Genomic DNA, 24939 nt, shown 5'->3' with positions numbered 1-24939 from the left:
GTGCCCAACATTATTAGCCGAATGCTTTCATGGAACTATGGCATTGTGGAACTTCAGCGAAAACGTCGGTCCAGCTGACCAAACTGATGGTCTTACTAAGTTAACAGAAAAATTACTTTCATTTTCAGCCCTACCTAAAAAACATGGAGTTTCAGGCCCTAGGCATTCTAATAATAGTGTCAGCAAATAAAATATGTGTGTGTGTGTATGGATATAACATATAGAGAAATTCTGACTGTGTTTAATTGATGGCATACTGAATGTTTTGAAGATCACTACTATTTACTGAAATAAAGAACTAGCAAGAATGAATGCTGTGCAACATAATCAGGGGTCTTTGTTGTTTTCAGAGATGTAATGAATGAACACATGACATCCACGGGATTCTGACATGACAGGCATATGGTGCTCATAAATAAATAAAAAGCATGATGATACAGTTACGCTGATACCAGTGAGTAGTAACATTTGGGAAGCTGGCAAGTGGTCTACTCTATCTTACCTTGACAGCAAAACCACAAAATATCTGAGTAAAAACAATTAATTGTAACCAATAGCTTCTGAGGCTTCCTCCAGTTAAGTCACGCTACTAAGAAACATTAGACCAGTTTTTAACATATAGCTTCAGATACATATTTTTTAAACCATTAAAATTATACAGAAGGTAATTGTCAGCTACTACAGCCTTTAGCAACAATATTGACCTACCTGGGAGAGACTCAGAGAGATACAAGAGTGAAGCAGGACATAGGTGCCTCATTATATTTTGATTCAAAACTGAGATCCTGAAAATGCCAAAATAGCCACCTATGAGACTGATACTCCTCTCAGGTTTTTCAGTGGTCTACAGTTTGTGGTACTTACCAGGACATGTCTGACCCAGGTTCAATTTCCAAATCACTTTACGAGTTTAGGAATCCCAGTTTCACATCTTTCCCAGGAATGCCCTACCTATACACCCCTCTTTCCACATGTTCTTGCTGCTTGCCGGAACTGTCACACTTTCACCAGTGGCATCACTACTGCAAAATTTGCAGGCTATAGGAATAAATGTCTTTCCTCTACACTTGCATTCCAAAGCCACAACCAGTTTCCTTGCAGTAAGTCATCTCGGTGGCTCATCCCAAAACACAAAATACACATTATCTCAAGCAATTGGGACAATGACACTGCTGAAGTTGCCCACCAACCTTCCTGCAGCACAACAGATGCTGTACAGTCCGTGCCTTTAAACCATCAAACCCATTAGTCTGCCTGCAAACTTAGACATCCAGCATAGCCAGGTAAACACCATCCAACCAACAGCTAACTCTAGGCTCATCCTCATCTCAAAATTCATCCAGCTTCATCAGTTTCCCGTGGTACCTACAAGTTCCATAGATGAACCTCACTCTTCAGGCTTCACTGGACTGAACCCTAACCCTAGTACAAAGACACAAGCCCTAGTAAGGCCAGAATATATGCCAAATGGGTATAATCTGAAAGAACTACCCTTCTAGGGTGTTTGTGGTCACCTCCTTTGGGTTAAGGCTAGACTAAAATTTGAAGCTAACATACAGTTTAGGAAAGAAGTATATGCACAATATATTGCTGAACACTAAAGTGTTCAAATGGTCTCTAATTTATTTCCAGATGACAGAGCTCACCTCTCTTTAGATAAACCTAAAGTGATGAGTAAGACTGAGAAACAGTTGGGAAATATTTTTATTTCTGAGGGATGCTGAAGTAAGATACAGACTGGTACTGGTAGCACCAAATCAGCACTAATTTGGTCCTGAGATAGTAAAGATCATACATCCAAGAACAGGAGGCCTGTGTTTGTTTTTCATAGCGTATGCCATGCAAAAATAAAGGCTTGTGTCAACAATGGACTGAATGGACTAGAGTTAATTGCAGAATGGCAAGGTGTCACCTCTCTGGAATTTAAGTTAGAATACCTGAGGAATCCTAAGGCTGGAAAATCACATCCTAGATTCTGTCAGGACCATCAAAGTAGGAAGAGGTCTGATACTGGCAGGAATGAAAGGGTCAAACTGAGTTTTGTGGGGTTTGCCCTCAATAGCAGGGGTTGTCTTCTTGTGATAGTGTTATTGGTTGGGTTAGAAGAGAGAATGGGTTGGAGAACTGTATTTATTCCTGAATTTTATTGGGATTGCCATCTTAATTTGAGAAAGCTAATACAGTAGTAGAATGGTTGCATTAATAATAGCATAGCTTAGAGGACATATTTTGATCTCTTAATGGCCAGGGTCACTTCTAGTTTTAGAAAAGAGGATGTGCTAGCCTGCCAGAGTAAGATGAAAACTGGGCTGTAAATGCTTTAGATCATGGCAGGAACAGTTCTTGAGCTAAGGTTACAGTTAGTGTTTGATTTAGGGACAGAACTAAGGTCTGAGAACTAGATGGAGGATTGTGGGACCATCTTAATCCTCTATGGAATATCGAACAAAATGTATACATGTGTGCACATCTGTTTTCCCCAATCTTTAACCTTCCTCCTGTCCCTTCTCTCTCCTTGTGGGTCTCCCGCCCAACTCCCACAGTCCTCTGCCTGTCCATGCCACACAGACATTCTTTTCTCTCTGTTCCTCTGCACCCTTCCAGGTCCCAGCACAGAGCAGAGGCAGCAAGAGAAAAAAAAGAGAAGCAGCTTTACCATTTTTTTTTCTCATTCTGTGTCCAAGCCAATAACAAGAACCACAACCACCATCACCACCACAATAATAATAATGGAAGTGCTGCGGTACCGCAGCTTGGCTAGACTGGGGGGAGACGTAAGTGTGGGTGGCAGGGGTTTCCCCACAAGCCTTCAGGGCGGGATCGGAACATTCGAGGACTGCCAGCTCCCAGTGACCCGGCTCTTCCCTGGGGCTCTCCGGCTGGCGGAGCAGCGGTGACCCCATCGGACCCAGCCTCCCGGCGCTTCCCAATTGCACAAGCCCGGGGTAATACTGCCCGGGAGGGCACCGAGCCTCCCCGCGGGGCACTTCTGAGGCAGCCCCTTCGTCTGGCGGCTCCAAGGGCCGGCTCCCGCCGCACGGAGGGGCATCCAGCTGTTGCCAACAGCTGTGTGACAGCCCCCGCTGGGCCGCGGCCGAGCGCGGGGTCCGCCCCGCCGCCGTCCCCGCCCCTGCGAGTAGGAAGAGGGGGAGGAACCGAGAGTGCCCGACCCGGTGGCTTTTAGGAGGGGGAGGCCACTCAGTTGTTAGCGCTCAGGCCCTGTGCTCCTCTTCCAGCTGCTGCTTCTGCTCGTATCCAGCGCTACGGCCGCCAGGCTGGCTGCTGCCCGGCCTCCCCTTTTCTTTTTGACGGTACCTACCTCAAAACCTCCGGAGGCTGCGGGGCTCCGCTCTTGAAAGAGGAGGAAGCTGGGTTTGCAAAGGCACAGGGGAATTGCATTGTAACTGGGTGGCGGGGGGAGACGGGAGGGAAAGAGAGGAGAAAAAAAAAATCAAGTAGCAAAAGAGAGCGGGGCTGACTCTGGAAGCGGGTCTCGCCGCCCAGGACCCGCACGCCCCGGCGGCCACGCGTGGGTGCAGAGCGCGGCGCGGCGCTCAGGGCCGGGCGGAAGATGCACACGACGCAGAAGGACACCACTTACACCAAGATCTTCGTCGGGGGCTTGCCCTACCACACCACCGACTCCAGCCTGCGCAAGTACTTCGAGGTCTTCGGGGACATCGAGGAGGCGGTGGTCATCACCGACCGGCAGACGGGCAAGTCCCGGGGATACGGCTTTGTAAGTGCGCGGGGCGGGGGGAGCCGCGGGGGGCCAGGGAGGGAGGCCGGCGAGGGGGCAGGTGGACGGCTCCGGGGGCGTCCCGGGGAAGCTTCGGCGGGGGCCGCCGTCAGGAGTCGGGCAACCCCAGGCTCGGAGGACGGGACGGGGTGTCGGGCGTTTGACTTTTTGCCTTTTCTCCTTTTTTTTTTTCCTCTCCCTGCTGGTGAGTTTGGAGAGAGGCGGGAGGGGGGGATGCTGAAAAAGGAGATTGAGGGGGGAATTGTCCAGTTTCTCGCCAGCGCGCCTGTTGCTGCCTGATACGGCCGCGCCGGAGGTTTATCTGGCGGCGGCGGAGCTCGGCCCGCGCCCTCCGCCCAGCGCCGGCCGCGGCTCCCGGCTGCGCTCCGCTCCGCTCGGCGAGCGGGGGTCAGAGTGGGGGCCCCCTCGCCGCCCAGGTTGTCCCCCCTACCAGGGGGGCAGCCGGGTCGCTGCCGTGGGCGAGAGGCTTCTCCTTGGCCGCGGGAAGGGATCTAATGCGCCGCATTGCCCGTTAAGGTCACCATGGCTGACAGAGCTGCTGCTGAAAGGGCTTGTAAAGACCCCAACCCCATCATCGATGGCAGGAAAGCCAACGTGAACCTGGCGTACCTGGGTGCCAAGCCGCGGATAATGCAGCCAGGTGAGGAAGGGGCCCTGAACAGCTCTTCTCTCTGTACGTTAGGCTTCTGAAGAGAGTAAAACTTTGGAAAAGGTAGTGCTGTCCTGCACTTGCCCACAGTACACTCACTGTTTGGGTGTGCTTTGGGTTTGATTTTTTTAAACGCAGTATGTAGTAACTTTATGACTATTTTGTACACATGCCTTATTTAAAAACCAAAAGCAGTCAGGAATAAAATACATTAAGTTCCCCAGGAAAACTTCCACAGTTCAGACACTTCATTGGTTATTCCCACTGCTGGGAACGTGGTGGCGCTGACCATTTACAGTATCATTGCAGGGAAAGACCGGACTAGGAATTAATCGCTTCCAATGTGTGCGGTCTTATTAATACAAACAGTATCGTAATGCAAACTCCTCAAACAGATGGGAGCGATTATGCAGACTTTAAAATGAAATGGCTCTTCCTAAGACCACATCTGAGCCAATCTGATGTCCCAGCCACTTCCCAAACTCCTGCTTTGTAGCAAGAGAGACAGGAGGACAGTATGTGCACATTTGTGCTCTGAAGGAGGCTGCTCTGAATTCCCATGTCCTTGGCCTGAGGAATATTTGTGCAAGTAATTAAGAGCCCACCAAGGAAAGAACTTATATTTGGGTGCTTGAGGAACAGAAGCGAGTTAGGATTTGACCTCCATGCTAAGTCCTTGTGAGTAGAGATGGCTCAAATTTAAGTACGCAGAAAGTAGACAGATACACTGAATAGAAAATACTATATAATCCTTCAGAGGCTATAGTTAGAGAACCAGAACGGAGCACAAAATAAAATGTGAACGAAAACTTTGTGCTAGATGTTTAGAAAAAGTCGTTCTTCTAAACATCTCTAGAAAAGTGTGTGCTTAAGTCTTCAGTTCTGTGTGCATGTAGGGGGGCGTGTGTGTATATATGGATTGATACATTTTGCTTTCCAGTTTGTGGTTCTGCAGCCTTTCAGACACTGTCACTGGAGGCTGTTGGTGAAGGCTGTTACTCTGCATTTGTGTGCATGTGTATACATAGTGTAAATAAGTGGCCAAAAGAACACCCATACAGAGAATGTGATGTGTTTTTGTTGGTAGGTTTTGCCTTTGGTGTCCAGCAGCTTCATCCAGCTCTCATACAGAGGCCTTTTGGGTAAGTCTGTTCAATGGGACCTCAAACAGGGGAGGAAAAATCTTCTTTTTTTTAAAAAAAAAAAGGAAAGAAAAAGCATGATCCTTGAAGGCCTCGTGCAGTAGCAGCCTTATAAACTCATAAAGTTCTGAGACTTATAAATATATACCTGTAAATCCGCTCACCTTGTTGGTCATGTTCTAAATGCCGCAGCTGAGTCAAGTTGTGTGGGACGTGTCCCTTCCACCTAAGCAGCCCAGTCCCGTATGACCCTATGATAAAACAAGGAGGTATGACTTGATGCAAGATTGCTGTGCCCCATTTCTCTTTTTTCAGCTTGACTCAATGTTATTTATCTCTTTCTAATCTGACAGGGATCGTTTACAGTTAAGATAACTGATCAGAAGGATATGATGATAAGAGGTGGAATAGTTCTGTTTGGAATTAAACTGTAACCAGTAGACTCAAACACAAACAAGCTAAAATGGTGATTAACGATGCATGTATGTTTTTTTCATATAGTCAATAGACCTCCGTGTGCTTTTTTTTATTTATTTATTACAGTAATGAAGTGGTGTTTATAGCTAAACTGTGTGCTTTTATTTAATTGAAAAAGCTGTAGTGAAAGTTTTTTGGGGTGGTCTTTTTGATTTTGTTTCTTGTTGTTGAGGAGTGACTTTGCCATGGGGAGCAAAGGGCCTTTTTTTTTTCCTTGCTTTAAAGCTGTAGCCTGTGACTTTTTTAACCATATTTTGTAGTGAGTGCTAAATTGTGTGACTTCTTGATTTTTAAGTAAATCAATGTATTGCTTGCATGTTCATAATTTTGGGGGGGGGTTTGTTCTTGGGAGGGGTGTGGAGCTCCTTATTAACAATGTGCGTCCATTTGGGCTTTCTAATTTGAGATATTTTTTTCTTCAAGCTGTCTTTAATATGTAGCGCGTTTCTCCTTTACTTGAGTATACTGTTCCTAAGTAGATCTAACTGTTGCTTCTTATAGGCGTATAATTAGGAGGTGAAGTCTGCTTTAAACTTTCCATACAGTGTCACTTCACTAATGCACCCTGACTGAGAAACTCATTGCAAAATAATGCATTTTGCTAATTAATGAGTAAGCTAACAATAAAGTAGGGAAAATGTGTCACAAATGTATTCTGTTTATTCGCCTAGAATAGCTTTAGAATATATTCATTAAGCAATGGTAGCTTCTCAGTAGTTTGATTTGTCAAAGCAGTAGGAAACAGGTCCTGTCCTCAAAATTGCAGGAGAAAGTCTTCCTAGAAACTTTATGTACTTCTAAAAAAGAGAATGTTGATTCTTCTGAGACCTGTGGGGAGGTTGCGGAAAACTTTTTGTCTTTTTTTTTCCTTTCTTATGATTATCCTCTACTGTGTTTTTTTCTTCAATTTCTTTGAAGTGTGAGGAGAGGACAGTGTATCTGCAGTGATCAGTTTATGATGCCTGTGCTAGGGTAGGCAGGAGGAGGAGCGCGTTGTCTCCAGAGCTGCTGTAGCACTTGTTGCAGAGAGGAACCAGTGAACTGCCTGGGAATCAGCCCTGGAGAGACCGAGCATTTGCTGAGCGCTACAGAAAAGGAGAACCTGTGGCAATTGGTTGCTAAAAGGACTGTGCAGATGTAGGGCTCTTTCTTGCTTTTCTTACCTGGAGCCAACAATAGATGATGTGAATCGTGTTTAGGTCAGGGAAATTCTTGCAGCAGGCTGAATAAGGTTTATTTCTATTCCAATGTATAGAAATCTGAAGTAAAGGAATGCTGGTTGCAGGGCCATGTGTACATGAAATTAGTCATTTCTAATCCTTTGCCTTTCTTTTGCTAGCTGCAAAGGAGTTACTAATCCTCCAAATTCCTGGTGACCTGTACCTTTTCTAAAGAATGTAGTTAAGATTAAGAATAGCATACACTAGCATGAATGAACATCTTCATTCACTGTATTCCTTTACAATAAGGGGGGTTGTTTCAGTGCTTACTTGAATCTGTTTTTATTTGAGGGTTCACTCTTAGAGTATGTAACATGGATAGCTCTGAAATACATTGTCACCTTAAAGCCTTTCTTTCTCCTGTGCAGTTGCACTTTTAAAAAGCACACTTTACTAATATTCTATATAAAATGGGTTGTAGTGGTGATTCACTATCAATACTCTACTAATCCATACACAAAACATCTAAATGTTTTGTATTGTTCTTTTGGTTTTGTTTTTTTCTACCAGAATGCAAATTAGTGAGGTGCTGTCATATTCTGGTATGGTCAGCAGTGTTTGGGTATGGTTCCTCACCTATCAAACAAGAAACTGAAAACTATTTGATCATGCTACATTACTTCTACTGAGAAGATGCAGAAGTACAATGTTCTGAATTATGTACAACATTATTGTGGTGGAGGGAGCCAGAAACTAGATTAGCTTCAAAGCATGTAGCATTTAAAATGCTGGGAATTCTTCTTTATTCAGTGCCGCAGAGATCAATTCATCCACCAAATAACATTTCTCCCTGTTCTTTACATTCCGCATCTATCTTACTGTGGGTGTGTTTTGTAGAAAGCTGTTTGATCACAGGACTGGTTATGTATACAGCCCTGTTTTCAGGATTGTTTATTAAAATACTGTCTCTGAATTCAATAGGAATTTATGGAGGGTGAAGATTACTTTGCCTCCTAAGATAGATTTTCTTGTTTTGTTTATGCCATTTTTACTTTAATATTGATGGGAAAATATGGGGTTCTACAGAGGCACTGGTGCAGAATATGACTCAGTTCTGTTGGAGAGATATTTTTTTTTTCCTTTGTTTTCTGAACTTGTACCTGATCAAAATGAGAACAGACCCCCTGTTTTCAGTAAGACCTGAGTTAAATCCAAAGCCATTAAGTTCATTATCAAATGGTTAGCTGATACAACCTGCGTGGTATTATCTTCCAAGAATTAGGCAATTCTGTCTCTCTTAAGAGAGAAGGCACAAATTTAAAAGGAAGCATTTTAAGGGTTTCGTTTGATGTTTATGTAATCTATTGCTGCTATAAGGAAAGCTGTGCATTGGTGAAAATGTACTCTTTACTCTTACAAAACCAGATGATGCCATGCAAGGGCCAAAGCAAAACATTTAGTTCAAAGTCAGATATCTGCTTTCACAAGAATTTAATGTTGAGAGTCAGTGATGTGCTACTACCGCTGAATTTCTATACGCCACAGCTCTCCGCATTAGCCCACAAAATTATTTCCTTTGAAACAATGAGTTTTCACTTTATTACTGCTTATAGGATTATTTTGGGGGTCTTAGTTAAACACAAGCCTTCTGTTACAACAACAGTGAAGGTCTTATGGCACATGGCAGGAGTGTCTGTCATTCAATTTTGAATATCCCAAAGCTACAGTTACTGCTGAAGTTAAATGTGGCTTCCCTTTTTCGTTATTGCAGAAGTGTAAAACAATAAATACATGTTCCAAAATAAAAACTACTGCCAGGAAAGAAAGCATAAACTATCTATAATTATCACACTCTTACTCTCAAAAGTAAAGCAGCAGCTTTTATTTAAAATTAAGGATATGCAGCATAACTGGGAACTGATTTTTCAGCTTTTGACCTGCCAGAGCATTAAAAGCACTTGGGTTCTGAATGGCTGAGACCTGCATGTGCTGGCCTCTGCAGTAGGTAGAAATTCACTTTGGCCATATAAAGCCATTTTACTCAACTCAAAACAGTTGTAGCATGACAGATGATCAAAAATAGCCCCACTGCAGCTTATGCTGTCAATCATTATGTGAGAAATGGCATGGCGGTGAAGAGCCTGCAGAGGCTTTATGTTTATTGTAGGGTAAGATGTGGAAAACAGATAATGTTTCATAACTTCACCACCTGTTAGTTTCTTGGCTTAAATAAAACAAGTCACAAGAGTCTAAGTGGGAGCACATGTATCTTTCTGTCTTGTTCAAGGATATGGCCAAATGTCCTAATGTCTTCAGAAAATCTTAGTAACATCAGTTCAAGTCAACAAAAGCATCTAGATAAGCTTGCTTGCTGTCTCTTGTGTTAGAATGACCCTCCTTCACAAATGCTGTATGTAAAGATTCCTTCGATGTCGTGTTAAATGGACTCTTAGTGATGCAGAAGAAGCTCTCTTGGTTTTATACCTCTTTCTTTACACTTAAAAATTGTGATATATTTATTAGGATTGTACTTGATTGTTTATGCTCATCCATTTTGTATGGAGAGCTCAGGTAATGATGTGTATTTAAATGCACAGAGCCAGGTTAAGTATGCTTCAAATGCACTTCTGGCTAATCACTTCGTAAACTAGGTGAGTGTTTAAAAACCCAACTTACAGTTTTGTTTTATGTTTTCTTTCCCTTCCCAATCCCTATTTGTCACTTTTTTTTTTCTTATTTCTTCTTTTATACAGTAGGAAATGTATTTCATTGACATGTTGGGTTTTTATGATTGTGGTGTTCACGTCTTAAACATGGCAACTGAACATTTCTCTCTGCTAATATTCCTATTCAATCAACTGAGCTCTTTTTTTCTTAAAAAGAAACCTAGGCTGTTCCAAAGCCTGACTATCACTTATTTTAAACTATGTTTTGCTATTAATCTAGTTGACAGTGTCCCTTCTGATTGAAATGTTTACTTGTTGACCACTTAAGTAAATCTTGAAGTTATTTTAAAAACGAAACAAACAAAAAAAGTCCCCTTTCCATTAAATCTTGAATTTGGAGAGAAGAGACCGTTTTTACCGTTGCAATTTGCATCTGTGCTTACAGTGCGCTGAAACGTTGGCCTGCGCCTCTTTAGAGCTGTCTGTAAAAGTAAAGTTCAGTATGAAATAGTAGAAAATCTGCATGAGCAGTTTTTTCTGGATTTATAAAGACTGACTGACCGGAAAAGAGTTGCGGATGTAAAGGACTTCTCTGAGAAATCCAGATGAAAGACAAGGTTATGAAACAATAATTATATTGAGTATATTATTTTAAAAATAATATTATATGATAAAATACGAGATGAACTTGTGTGTACACTTGTGTGCTAAGACAATGATATGACCAATTTTCAAAACTGAAGGACTAAGTAAAAAAGCCAAGGAGGCAAGTTTGGTGACTTGTAGAAGATGGGAAAGCGTGTACTGATCTGTTCAGAATGGTTATTTCTTAAGCTGTAAATTTGCTTTTTTGCTTTTGTTCAGCACCAGATCTGTTTAGACTTAATCCTATGCCCATCTCCCAAAAAACTCTATGCTGTATGTCTTGCATAGAAATAAACAAGCTGGCACAAAACAAGACATCAGTGGCCTCATAATCAAACAGGTTTGACCCTTGTGTCCTTACAAACTTTACAAAAGTGTGATGCACATGTACTTAGGAGTCACTGTTATGGATTTTAATAGCATCTATGTAGCTTCCCCTCAATGGCCTCTTGTGACGGAGTGAGCTGCACTATCGTTCGTTTGGAAAGTGTGATTCTTGCTGTGTTTACCACACTTGTGAACTTTATTTAAACTTCTTTGTCGCCTGTGTTGGTTTTTTTTTCCTTATTTTTAATAAGGGTGACTGAGGTTGCAGAGAAATTAATGTGTGCTGAGTCTGCATAGCAACTTAAGTAGGGTTGCCACAATACACACTTTCCCTCCCTGGCCCAAGAAGACTTTACATGAAGTCAGGGTTCAACCATTTTGTTACCTTATTGGCTATTGTCAAACTCATTATAGTGGTGCTGTCAAACTGCTCAGTTACTAATAATAGAAGTATTGCAGGAAATAATTTTACTAAGAGTCGAGTAGTTGAGCGAGAAGCGGAGTAATAAAAATTGCTTACAGGTGTTTTGAAAAACAGACACCGCGGCTTTCCAGATGGAATAATCAAGTTTACTCCTTTAGAGTTGTCTTAAAACTGACATCAGTAATCCTGGTCCTTCTGAAGATTTTAATAGCATTAAACGTAATATCTTCAAGCAACATTAAGCACTCCAATTTAACTCGGCTATAACGCTGTGCTTTGGAGTGATGCTTCTCTTTGGGCCAGCGAGCTGACTAATTGGTGTGTTCAGCCTAGTTATTGTGGCAACCCTATGCACATAACAACAACTAAATTCGTTTTAGTTTGGAGTATGAATATGACGCTTAGGCGCCCGACTCGTGTCCCGACTGTAACTCCCTCTCCCATCTTTCAACAGGATACCCGCTCACTATGTCTATCCACAGGCTTTTGTCCAGCCCGGAGTGGTCATTCCCCACGTTCAGCCCGCAGCAGCCGCTGCTTCCACCACTCCCTACATTGATTACACCGGAGCTGCCTACGCCCAATACTCGGCCGCTGCCGCCGCCGCCGCCTACGAGCAGTACCCGTACGCCGCCTCACCGGCTGCCGCTGCCGGCTACGTGGCGGCAGGGGGCTACGGCTATGCGGTGCAGCAGCCCATTGCCGCAGCCGCCCCGGGGACGGCCGCCGCCGCTGCCGCCGCCGCCGCCTTCGGCCAGTACCAGCCCCAGCAGCTGCAGACGGACCGAATGCAATAGCAGATGGACGGACTCCCGAGGGAAGAAGCCCTTTCTTCCTCTTCCTCTTTTCAGCCTTCCAGTTATAAGTAGTTGATCAGAGACAATTGATATTCACTAAGGAGCTTTAAGGAAAGCGATGCTATTGCAAAACTAAAGATTTTTTTTGTTTTATTCCACTGTCTTCATACAGTATGCATCCAAATCGTGTCAGTAGAGGGGAGGGGTAGTGCAGCATGTCTAGTTTCAAGTATCAAGCCAGAAGAAAATGGGTTAAAAAATACTGTACTGTCATGAAAGAGTGGCAGCAGCAGCAATGGGACTTCATATTTTCAAGCAAGCAAACAAGAACCAAAAAAAGCAAAGGTGTCCTTTTTACAGTATCAGGGAAGCAAAACTGCCTTTTATAAGTAAGAAAATGGTATTTTGAAAAGTTTGAACCAGGGAAAAAAACTGAGTGAGCAATATGTAATCTTGATCCATGTTAAGAGGAAACAAGCTTAAAGCACTGATTGTCCTTTCTAGCTCTCAGAAGTTGTCTCTGTGAGATAGTACCTTCTCACTGTCTCGCTGACGGGCATCGAACAACCCAAGGAAGATGGTCGGCTAGTAAGATGGCGGACAGGCACCAAAGTTATTTTCTTCTCTGTCCTCTGGATGAGTGGAACTATGGAGCAAGTGATGTGGAAGTAAGGGGTGCAACAGCTGTAGAGACAATAACACAGACAGTTCTGGACAGAACACATCACTCGTGCTCATGTGATGAGCTTGTCACATCCTAATCCCTCGCCCCATCCTGTTTCACTTTTGGGAAACTTTAACTGCTGGTGTCAGCTATTCTGATTCTAAAATAGGATCAGCCCTTTACTACAACAGCCTTCTCTTTCTATTTATTGCATCTATTCGTAACTTGTGAATAAAGGCAGGAAGAAGCTTAATGAATTAAAACCTTTAAGAACTGTTTTAAGGGAATTTTCTTTTCTGAAAGCATTTGTACAATTTTAATATCTATTTCAGGATTGTATTTAAAATATTTATTAGCAAACATACAGTACATGAGGCGACTTTTGTTACCAAGACTGCAGTTCTTGAAGGGTTAATGGTCTGTGATTTATACTGTGCCTTAATTGTTATGCTATTTAAAAAGAAATATTTATTTTGAAAGTTTTACTATGCTGCGCTCTAAAGAAAGCGACTTTAGATGTGACACTGTAAAATTATGTATTCATCTCATGGCATAAATTATTTAGTAGGCTTAGATGTAGCATATTAAATATTAACCTAATTAACTAAGGATGTTGACTTGGATTTATTTAAATTCAGTATGTGCACTGTATGAGGGTACTCTTAAATTAACACTTTTTTAGGTTTTTACATAAAATATTGCTAGTTCATTCTTTTTCCCTCTACTAGTTTTTCCTATAGAGCTCTCAAATACATTAGTGCCGTTTTCTCACTCTTCTGTATGCAGACTGACTATTTTTCCCTTTGCTAGAAAATGCTGCTTTACATTGTCCTGTGAAACTACAATACTTGCAATTTTTATTCTTGACCGAAATGGAATTTAATATTTTACACTGTATTGGATTTTTTTATACTTGAACAATTTCATACAAGGGAAGACAGGATAGCATTTTTATGGACTTTATCTAATGTCACTGGATTTATTTTAAGTATTCGGAATACTAGCCAGTGTTATAATGTAGACATGACTCTCCTGTGCATATTATTTATTCAGTATGTATATTGCTTTACAACATTTCAGATCTCCTAATCTATTCACTTGTATTAAAACAATAAAAAATATTGTCTCATCGTGTCTACTGATGTTCTTGCTCAAATTGTGTTAGATCTTGTTTAGATAAAACTAGGGGGGCAACTTCTTTTGGGATTTTCTTTGTCTGTGGGGTGAATAGCAGCATATGCACTGACTTTAAATACATAGACTGATATGAACTGTATTACACGGAGGAACATCTTAAAATCCTCCATGTACAGGTTGCACAACCCCTCTGAGTAATCCACTCCACTAACTAATTATACCCATAGTGTCTTTTCCCGTCCCCCCCGCCCCCATTCAGCCAGAGCCTCCACTGTTCATTTATCACCTTCGTTTCTCATTGTTTGGCAAAAAGCCCAGCCCTATCTTCTCACTAACCTCCTCTTAAGAACTGGAAAGTTGCTGTTCTCTTCCATAGGCTCAACAAACCCAGTGCCTCAGTCTCTCCTCACAAGTCTTGTGCTTCAACCTCCAGCCATGCTGCTGGCCCTCCAGTGCAGACATCCAAGTTTATAAACAGCTTTCATGCACTGGGAGACTCCAGACTGGATCCACTATGCCAGCTGTGGTCTAATGAGTGCTGAGTGAAAGGGAATAATCAGTTCCCTTGATCTGCCATCTGTACTTCTGTTGATACAGTCTGATGGACTTCAACTGCTGCCAGAGTTCACCACTGACTCCTCTTCAGCCCCAGACCTCCCCATGTCCTTTTCAGCAGAGCTGCTACCAAGCCACTCATGTATGAAGGGGGTTAGTTCATCTCAGATGAAGCACTCTCTATTTGTCCTCACTGCTTTTCATGAGGTTCCTGTTGGCCTAGTCCTCCAGCAAGTGTAAATCTCTCAGAGTGGCAGGCCTTATCTCAAGCACATAAACTACACCACCTGTTTAGAATCATCAGTCCACAGACCTGATAGTACTGCATCCTCTCTCTTCCTCCAGGTCATTGATAAAGGTATCAGACAGGACAGACTCCCAAGGGACTCCACTGTAAGCAGCCTCCAAACAGAGCAGGAACCCTTTTGACCAATGATCCAGTCATTTTTTTGCTTATCTAGACTGGACCATCTGAAATTGCATACAAGGATTCTGTGGGAGATGACATGGAAAGCCTTGCTAAACTCAAGGTAGACAGCATTCCCTGCTTTCCTGTCACCAACAGATGAAGTCATCTCAGCACAGGAGACAATTAGGTTGATCCGGCGCGATTTACCCTTGAAAATCCATTCTGGCTCTTCCAAATCACCACCTTCTCTTTCTTGTGCCTAGAAATTACTTCCAAGATTGTTCACTCCATGATTGTCTGTATTTCCCTAGACTACCCTTCTTGCCCTTTCTGAAGATGAGTGTACCATCTGCCTTTTTCCAGTCATGGAAGACCTCCCCTATGTCCATTACCTTTCAAAGATGATAGTGAGCAGCCTCACAATGACAACAGCCAGCTCTCTTGGTACTCTTGGATGCAGCCCATCTGGTCCCATGGACTTACGTGGACTGATATTCCTCAAGAGCTCCCTGAATCAATTGCCTTCCACATCTGGGGTCTTCTTTTGTCCTTGAGCCCTTCCTATAAGTACAAAGTATTGTTATAAAAAACCTAAAGGCCAGGGCACCTTTTTGCATACAGTACTTGAACTGGGAAGCATTGATGTAGCTGTTCAGATCTAGCTGATGATGGATTTGCAATCTTTAGAAATACTCAACATTTCAATATCAGTCCAAGCCACTAATGACCAAAACCAGTTGCTGCCTGATGCCTGAAAGAAACTGGTGTGAAAGGCATCACAGTCTTGGCCAGTTCTTTGAGGAATGGGGAGAATGTTCATATAAGCTTCATATTGAAAGTCATTACTGCAGCTGTCACTCTTACAGTGACTTCGGCAGAAGCACAGGCTTGACTGCAGAATTTGAGCTGTTCTTTCATCCACAAAAGTGGTCTTTTTCATCTGCAAGAGGAAAGAAGTGAAACTCGAGCGATAGAAAAGACTCTTCCTGGTCTTGGGGTCAGACTTCATTTCACCATGGAGGATTATGAGCCTCAGTTTTCCAGAAATGGTACACTCACTCACATCCTGATCTAGTTGAAGATGTCCCTGCTTGCTGCAGGGGGGGTTGGACTAGATGACCTTTGAAGGTCCCTTCCAACCCAAACTATTCTATGATTCTGTGTTCCTGGGCTGATGCTGCCATGTTCTGTTCTCAACAAGTGCTTGCAGCCTGGCTGCTGAGAAGTGTTGCCAAACTGCCTTTTGCAATCTGACCTTAAGATCTGCGACCTTGGAGAGCGCAATGGAGTGTTCATTCTGCTCAGAAGCACGTGAACACCCTCCAGGAAAGTGAGTAGAAAACAGTAAGTGCCATTTTCTACTCTGTTCTCTCATTTCCCCACCCTGGTATTCCCCCAAGAGGGTCTGCCTACGAGACAGGGTATCAAGCAGGAATTAAACCAAAAGTCCCTCTGAGTGGAAAATGGAGGATGCTGATGGCTCAAGAAACCGTGTGGCACAGTAACCTATTATTTGATATAGGATGAAGAAAGCATCTTACCCCTGACAATGTCCTTGGGCCTTCCCCAGCTTCCATTTGTGGGTGATGGACACCCCAGGGTGGGACATGAAGGGGAATGCTTGCTGCCCTGGAGGGGGACTGTGTTGTGGGAAGCCACACGAGGAATAGAGGAAAAGTTTGAGATTCATTTTATAAAGGTCAACCACATGCTGGCTCTGTGACTTGACCAATTAAATAACCTCAGCAAAAATGTAAATGTTCAATTTCCACTAGCAAGCCTAGCTTTGAGCATGCAACATGAACACTAACTCTTCTTTTTGCTAAGTAATTATCTGAACGGACCTTTGTACATAAAATACACCTCAATGACATCTCCTATACTTGAAACACCAAGAGTGCATATTACCAGGACCAAAATAAAATAACTGAGAAATAGCTGCACTTAATTGTGAAATATGTGAATACTCGGCAGAAATGTTAGCATCTTACTTGAGAGATGGCATATACGTAAGCGGCAAGGAATTGCACACAATACAATTTCCAGTTGTGTTTCCAAAACCTTCAAAAGGTATTTTACACTGAGAAATGATCAGTGCCAAGTTCCTTGCAGAGGGAAGGGAGAAGGGAGAAGCTGAAACCAAGAACCATTGCTAAGGAATGTGTAGAATAAAAAAGGTGTAACACCTGGAAGGGTTACACTGATGACCTGGCTGCTAGAATTGTAATTTTTCCTAATATTTGTATTTTCCTATTAAATAATGAGCATAACTTGGTATGGCTAGAGTTCATTGTCTCTAATTTTTATTAGATCTTCAAACACATGAAACGACTACGTTAGGATTAAAATAACAATGCAATCATTCACAGCACCTCTTAGTCTTCTTCGTCAGATGCTGAGCCATTTCAAACTGAGCAATTCCCTCGTTATGCTCAAAAATTCATGAGAAAACGCATTCTAGTCTGAACCTACATTTCACTTCCAAAGAGCCTACACACGTTTTCAATTGGCTGTTATTTGTATATCCCTGAAAACAATGAGGGAATGCTCTTTTAAGCTAGTTCATGCCTTCATGCCTTCATAAGCCTCCATGCCTTCATGCCACCATATTATTGGCCATAAGGATCCCAAGGAATGGATTCATTATATTGTTATATACTACATTTAACAAAACCAATAAAACACCTGACAGTAGCAGCAACTAAAGATTTTTAAGGACTTTGAAAATAGCATGGTTATGTCTGAATTTACAAAATGCTTACTATGACCAATGATTTTTTCCTCCAAAACCCAGTCTAAAATTAGGAGAAAAAATAAGCTTGACAGAGCATCAAAGAACAAGTAGAACACTACAACTATGACTATGTTCAAACATGCAGATATGCACAGAAAAACAATTACCAGCTTTTCTCAACATGAAGAAAATTAGCTCTGGAACGTTTCTGAGTTCCATGTGCCAACTTTACTGAGATAAGCCATGAATTTGGGCTAGCTTACACTATCATTATTTTTGACCTAAACAGTCTGGGAATAGGGAGGAACCCACAGTAGCCTGTTCCATCACCAAGCACCTGAAAGTCAAAAGATGCTATCCAAATTAATTGGTGAGAGGTCTCTTGAGATGTGTATACTTTTTAGCTCAGTACCCTCTTGTACTTGAATCAATCTCTACCACATACTTGAACAGAACACTTTTTTTACCAGCACTGCAAATAAGGGCTTTTGCCACCCTCTGAAAAACTTTTACTGTTTTTTTTGTTTGGTTGGTTGTGGGGCTTTTGGTTTGGTTTGGTTTGGTTTTTCATTTGTTTGGTGGTTTTGTTTGTTTGTTTTGTCTGGATTTGTAGCAATGACAAAAATTAGCAGATAAAATTTAAAACACTGTATTAAACAAAACTCCCTCCCAGAAAAATAAAGGTATATTTTTTAACATTTTGTGTTTTGATCATTTTAAAAAAATCATAAATGGTTTAAAAACAAAATACCTCTGCATTCAAAAAGTACCAGAGTAGAATGTTCTGACTTTTTCCTGACACAAATAACTACGATTGAATGGTTTTCAACAGAAACACATCAGCATATTTTCCAGCTGCTTCAAAGGGAGGACTGATTACTTGCTCAAGGCTGTGGATACCATACTGTTGCCAAAAAATTGGGGTTCCCTGGCTATTTGTTCTAACCGCTGGAATTCATCTCCTAATTTGTTCGCTAGTAATATTTCTGAATGACGAAAGAAATAAAGAAAGGCGAGAAGCAAATTTTGTTTTCACTGAAGATAGTTGGACAATTTTGGAATGTTTTATGCAGACAAGTAAACATGGCCAATATGAACAACCCAAGCATAACCAAGTTGAAGCACAAGCTTTTTTTCAAGGTATGTCCAGAGCATGGTCAGTTTCAATTATAATGAAATTTCTTCATCACACTAGGGACAAAGGACCTTAAAAGTGGGCTGCTGTCTTTGTCTGGTATGATCTCTTCCACAAGGATCATTGAGTCCAACTCCTGTCCCTGCACAGGACAACCCCACAGGTCACACCATGTGTCTAAGGGCATTGTCCAGTCTCTTCTTGAACACTGTCAGGCTTGGGGCCATGACACCTCCCTGGGGAGCCTGTTCCAGTGCTCCACCACCCTCTGGGAGAAGAACCTAATGTCCAACCTGAACCTCCCTGGCACATCTTCCTGACATTCCCTCGGGTTCTGTCATTGCTCACCTGAGAGAAGAGACCAGTGCCTGCCCCTCTTCCTCCCCTTGTGAGGAAGCTGTAGCCCCATGAGGTCTCCCCTCAGTCTCCTCTTCTCCAGGCTGAACAAACCCAGTGACTTTAGCCGCTCCTCATACGGCTTCCCCTCCAAAACCCTTCACCAACTCCATGTCCCTCCTCTGGACACTCTCCAGTAGCTTTATACCCTTTTTATCCTGTGGCACCAGAACTGCATACAGTGCTCCAGGTGAGGCCACACCAGCACAGAGTAGAGTGGGATTACAGTATGCAAGTTTATGCATTGTTCTTTCCTGATTTTCATCAATATTGGCTTTTTTTCTATTAGCGAACTTATTTATCAAGGAAACTCTTTTTCCCATTTTCTGTAAAGTGCATCCTTTCGCTAACCTGAGTGCCACCATAATTTATACTGTTTTTCATGTGAGAGAGATTACAAAGATCTCCAGGCTTTATTCTGCTGCAAATGTCACCAGTTCCACATACACTACTGTATCTTGAAACTGGTCTTCCTCTGACCTTATCAAGAACAGTGATTTTCCCGCCTGCTCTAACAACACCTGGGATCTTGCCAAAAGAAATCAGAATCCAACGTAAAGCTCCGAGAGCAGCAGCTGAGTGTGAAAACAGAAGTGTGCCCATCAGCCTTCAGAGAGTTTCTGTCAGAAGGGAGCTGCCCTGGTGTGGCTGCAGCAGCTCAGCTGATTGAGCTCCTGAGAAGGCCACACCGCCATTGAAAGGCTTTCTTGTGTGAATGCATCCGTTTAGCTCCATAAAGATTGGCCAAAGTGCAAACCAAGCAGCAACATAGTGTCTTCCTGGGCAAGAAAGTCTTAGTCTGGAACTTCAAAGAATGAAGCTGTCTTCAAAGATCTAGTATATTGTCTTCAGTATAATGCAAACTGTTCGGAGTGCCTTGGCCTGATCCCGACAATGGCAGCGGTGCTTGCCAGCAGTTCTCAAAGAACACAATTCGGCAAAGATACAAACGGTGAGTGGAGAAGCCTCAAGGAATCTGGGTTTCCTAAACTCAGGGAATGGCGGTGTTAGGGAGAACTGGGCACTGCCTGTACTCTCCCTTCTGGGACAGAGTCTAGTTGGAGACTTGTATCTAGTGGAGTTCCTCAAGGGTCGGTACTGGGACCAGTACTATATATATACAATATACTATACAGTACTATACTATATACAATATATTCATCAACTAATTAGATGAGGGAATAGAGTGCACTGTCAGCAAGTTTGCTGATGCCACGAAGCTGGCAGGAGTGGCTGACACGCCAGAAGGCTGTGCTGCCATCCAGCGAGACCTGGACAGGCAGGAGAGTTGGGCGGGGAAAAATTTAATGAAATATAACAAGGGCAAGTGTAGAGTCTTGCATCTGGGCAGGAACAACCCCAGGTTCCAGTATAAGTTGGGGAATGACCTGTTGGAGACCAGTGTAGGGGAAAGGGACCTGGGGGTCCTGGTGGACAGCAGGATGGCCATGAGCCAGCACTGTGCCCTTGTGGCCAGGAAGGCCAATGGCATCCTGGGGTGTATTAGAAGGGGGGTGGTTAGTAGGTCGAGAGAGGTCCTCCTTCCCCTCTACTCTGCCCTGGTGAGACCACATCTGGAATATTGTGTCCAGTTCTGGGCCCCTCAGTTCAAGAAGGACAGGGAACTGCTGGAGAGGGTTCAGTGCAGAGCCACCAAGATGATTAAGGGAGTGGAGCATCACCCGTATGAGGAAAGGCTGAGGGAGATGGGGCTCTTTAGCGTGGAGGAGACTGAGGGGTGACCTTATTAATGTTTACAAATATATAAAAGGTGAGTGTCATGAGGATGGAGCCAGGCTCTTCTCAGTGACAAACAATGGTAGGACAAGGAGCAATTGGTACAAACTGGAACACAGGAGGTTCCACTTAAATATGGGAAGAAACTTCTTCACAGTGAGGGTGACAGAGCACTGGAACAGGCTGCCCAGGGAAGTTGTGGAGTCTCCTTCTCCGGAGACATTCAAAACCTGCCTGGACACCTTCCTGTGTAACCTCATCTAGGCGTTCCTGCTCCGGCAGGGGGATTGGACTAGATGATCTTTTGAGGTCCCTTCCAATCCCTAACATTCTGTGATTCTATGATTCCATTGCTCTTAAGATATGGTTCATTTGAAATGCGGCTGCACTGTATTAATGATATTCCATTTCAGTAGGACAGCTTGGTTGCTGACTGTCACAGCCCTTGCTGCAGGGAAAACTGAACAGCAAAGCTTTGGGCACAACTGAGATGAGCTTGATACCCAGGGCAAGGGGATTGGACTAGATGATCTTTTGAGGTCCCTTCCAATCCCTAACGTTGTGTGATTCTGTGATTCTGTGATTCTGTGATTCTGTGACTGGAGCCAGGGCACAGACTGAAAACAGAAGATAGGCATGAACATAACCTGACAGAACTGCTGGAGGTCAGAGAGGTCTGCTCCAAAGGGGTCAGAAGTGCAGTCTGCTCAGTGGTGGTGAAAGTGCTATTACTTGCAAACATCAAAAGATTTTCATGGATTCTTGACATTTACTGTGGTATTTAATGTGCTTAGGATGGTAGGATTGTTTGGAGTTTAAAAACTAAGAGCAGATCTTCCAGGTCTTAACTGGCTGACAACAAGGGGAATTATTGCCCATTTGATGACTCCTGAAGACAAAGTCATAAATATGCCAACAAGAAAACAAATTGCTTCTCAGTGGGGTGTTATTAAATCTAGGCAGGGTTACCTGCAAAGTCTCAGGTTCTGTCAGTCATACAGGTAGAAGTTTTAATGATACTAACTGGTTTTTAATTCCTAAATCAGCAAAGATCTCAACAAAATATCTATTTTACTGCACTATTCACAGATCCTGGTATTTAGAGGGTTACCTGTGTTTGCAAAACAATGGCTATCCCATTGAACAACTCATGAAGGCCTTGCTGTTGAGCAGAGCAAGCTGCCTGCAGACCTTCCAAACGGTACTTTGCCCTACCTTGCCCTACCGTCTTGCTCCGAAATTTGTGGTATGGGAACACACTCCAACACCTGTGTGTGTTTAGTGGAAAGATAATTCTGCTGTTCAGTGTGATGTGCTAGAAAGAAGATAAGTGTAGGTACATGTTAATATTTGTGATGAACTTCGGCTCCTCTTCTGATAATGGCTTGGTGTTGAGGAGAGGAAAAAGAAATACCAAAGTGATGCTCTGCTTACTCCCCAGAGTCTGGAAAAATTATCAGTGGTGAAATCTCTCATGGTGTTCTCATTCTTGAGAAGTGGCAGAAAGCGCCCCACCTTGGGATTTTTTGAGAAACAATATGGAGTAATATCATTCAAAGAGCTGCATGTGGGGGAACCATGCCAACTCTGAAACTGAATTATTGCACTCCATTTAAATGAAGCCACCTGGGCGCATCTCTAGTTTGTAGACTTCATAACAGCTTGACTTGATTTACAGGTTCACGCTCCGGCAAATTCAGTCTCTCTACCACTGCCTCATTTTAATTAAAAACATAACTGACCAAACCGTACTTCCTTCTGCAACTGAAATCCTCTTTTCTTGAGGGCTAAGACATGAACCCAGACAGCCTTCTTGGGGGGGAGAACTCTCCTAAGTCACAAGGTGGTGCAAAGCCAGTGGCAAAGATCTTCTTATCCTACAGGCTGGGAAGCAGGACATGTAGCAGGCAGGGAGGGCTCTTTCAACTATCAAAGGCAATGCATTGAAAAAACGGTTGGTCAGGGCCTTCCCCATTTTTTCTCAAATCCACTATCTCACTTCTTTTCAGATAAGTGCACCTGCACTCATTTCTTACAAACTCATTTTTTCATAAAACAGAGGCCATCTATATTTACAGTAGAATGTAGAATAATAAATTGCCTAGTCTGCTGCTAATCATGGACAAAACGAGGAAGCTGAAATTCCAAGAGAGAAATTTACTTAAGCATAAGAAGTGCAAAACTAGGTCTTACATGTAAAATTTCTTGTTAGTTTATGCTTCTGGTTAATTGTTCCTGTTAGGGGAATATAGTGTCAAGGGCTTCCAAAACAAAAGATCTTCTTTTAAAATACACAGTCAAAGGCTTTCAGGTATCTGAAAACTTAAAGTACACGCTTTCTTTAAAAACAATTAATCTGCATCATGAACATTTCTTCTCACTGATTCCACGTATTTTTCCCTATGCCAAACATGCATAACGTTGCCTGGCAAACGTTCTAGCTCTCTGTTTCATTTCACATTTTATCAGACTGGACTGTAAATCTTTTGACCTGGCCCTATTATTTTATTTATTTAAAATATTTAGTATATGCTACATAATGAGTTACATTTTACCAATAATAACTGGTAATCATTCAGATGTCTTTCAGAAAATGCTCAGTCTAATATATTTTAATCTGCATTTTTATACCTTCTCGTCCTTTACATTCGCTCTATTCTTTATTATTCTGTAAGTCTGCTTTCCTGTCCTCCAGAACTGCTTCTGCTTTTCTTGTTGGCCTGGAATTAATGGTGTAGGTCAGGTAGCAATCAAAAATTTGCTGCCTGATTAGGGTTTTGTTGTTGTTGAAAAATAATGATTTACTATCTCCATTCTCTCTTTCACTTTCTTTGCATGCTTTTCTCTGCCTGCTGTTTTTTCTCCTGTCAGGCTTCAAGCTGAGACTATGCTCTCTAACATTTTCTAGTTCATTGGAGGTCATTAGCAAACAGCTTCAGAGGAGCTAGACAGCATGTTTGCTCTTTGCATGTTGCTGTATTTCAGTTTCTGATGGGACAGAATCTATTAAGATCTTATAGTGTACTCTTCTTTTCACATAAGTTCTTTGTTCCTTATGATCTATGGAAAAAAAAAAAGTCCACACATACTGTCTCACGCTTTCACAGCTGAAAAGCAGCAGAGCCACAATTTCAAAGGTAAAGAACATGCTACTATATGCAGATATTGGCATATGTCTTCACATCATTGATGAGCACACCCAGACTAGAGTCAAATTTGTGATCAGATGCAAGTAAATTATAAGCTCTACGTATAATAAAATACATGCAAAAATACAGGTGCAATTGTAATGCATAAAGCCTAGAAAATCTGCCCCACTGTGTGTTTTTATAGTTTACCTTCCCAAGTCACCACGTTCTTATTACAAGCTTGTTTTAGGCCCTACCAAATTCTAGAGACTGTTCATCAGGTCCTTCAAGCCTGCCAGCTCCTCCAGCTAGGCCTCTGGAATACAAAGCCATCTAAGTCTTATAGATCCAACACAGAATGAGATGTGGAACTTTTAAAAAGAACTGCTACAAGTGCATTTTCTTCACAGAGAATGGCATTCCACTGAGGGGTTTTCACATTTGGAATGATAAGCAGGGAAAATCTTGATAAGGTCAGGAAATAGAAAAATAAACTATTAAAATATTGGCTTAAGAGACTATTAACAAGTGAACAGTATTGTTCAGAGACAGGTGTTTTCTGTGGAGGAAACAACCAAAGCCCAAAAGATCAAGAGAAGGAGGCGGCAGCAGCAAAGGACTCTTGCAGATTCTGGAGAAAGAGGTCATTTGTGAAAACAAGAGTAACTTACGAAAGCATACAGAAGAAAAAAACCCAAACTATTTCATTCACTCTTTCAATAGTGTTAGCAGAATTTACATATCCATCCCTGTTTCACAGACTTTGAAATTTTGTTTTTCTCCAGCTGTTTTTCTTATCATTTTGGCATGTTTTCTCATCACACACAGCCCTCAGATGCTCTTGCTAGCAGACTGCTGGCATCTTTCAGCTGCTCTCAGGCCTGCCCTTTTAAATCTCCCAGCTGCCTCTCTTACCCCTCATAACATTACTGGCCTACCCATCTTGTGTATTTTTTTAAATAATTTCCAGCTGTCACATTTGGTGCTCTAGATACTT

General features: G+C 42.5%; 1 protein-coding gene and 1 long non-coding RNA gene across 4 annotated transcripts in view; one reads left to right on the top strand and one right to left on the bottom strand.

The window, feature by feature from the left end:
* Window positions 1–3160: 3160 nt before the first annotated feature.
* RBM24 (RNA binding motif protein 24) lies at window positions 3161–13845 on the top strand. Of its 3 annotated transcripts, none has more exons than XM_082045070.1 (4): window positions 3161–3739; window positions 4277–4400; window positions 5497–5551; window positions 11733–13845. In XM_082045070.1, the coding sequence occupies exons 1-4, from the start codon at window positions 3572–3574 to the stop codon at window positions 12121–12123; spliced, it is 738 nt and encodes a 245-aa protein (XP_081901196.1). In that variant the 5' UTR covers window positions 3161–3571; the 3' UTR covers window positions 12124–13845. The 3 variants fall into 3 exon arrangements, with proteins under 3 accessions (XP_081901196.1, XP_081901197.1, XP_081901198.1); XM_082045071.1 differs by having other exon boundaries at window positions 3164–3739; window positions 11705–13845; XM_082045072.1 differs by having other exon boundaries at window positions 3583–3716.
* A 1140-nt stretch (window positions 13846–14985) lies between these two features.
* LOC309436334 overlaps window positions 14986–24939 on the bottom strand; it is a 28295-nt gene continuing 18341 nt past the window's right edge. The window contains exon 4 of the long non-coding RNA XR_014183326.1: window positions 14986–15373. This is a non-coding gene — a long non-coding RNA (uncharacterized lncRNA). The remainder of the gene's footprint in view (window positions 15374–24939) is intronic.

This window comes from Streptopelia decaocto, assembly GCF_964273445.1.
Source record: "Streptopelia decaocto genome assembly, chromosome: 2".
Classification (NCBI taxonomy): Eukaryota; Metazoa; Chordata; class Aves; order Columbiformes; family Columbidae; genus Streptopelia; species Streptopelia decaocto.
This window is presented reverse-complemented; position numbering and strand designations above follow the sequence as displayed.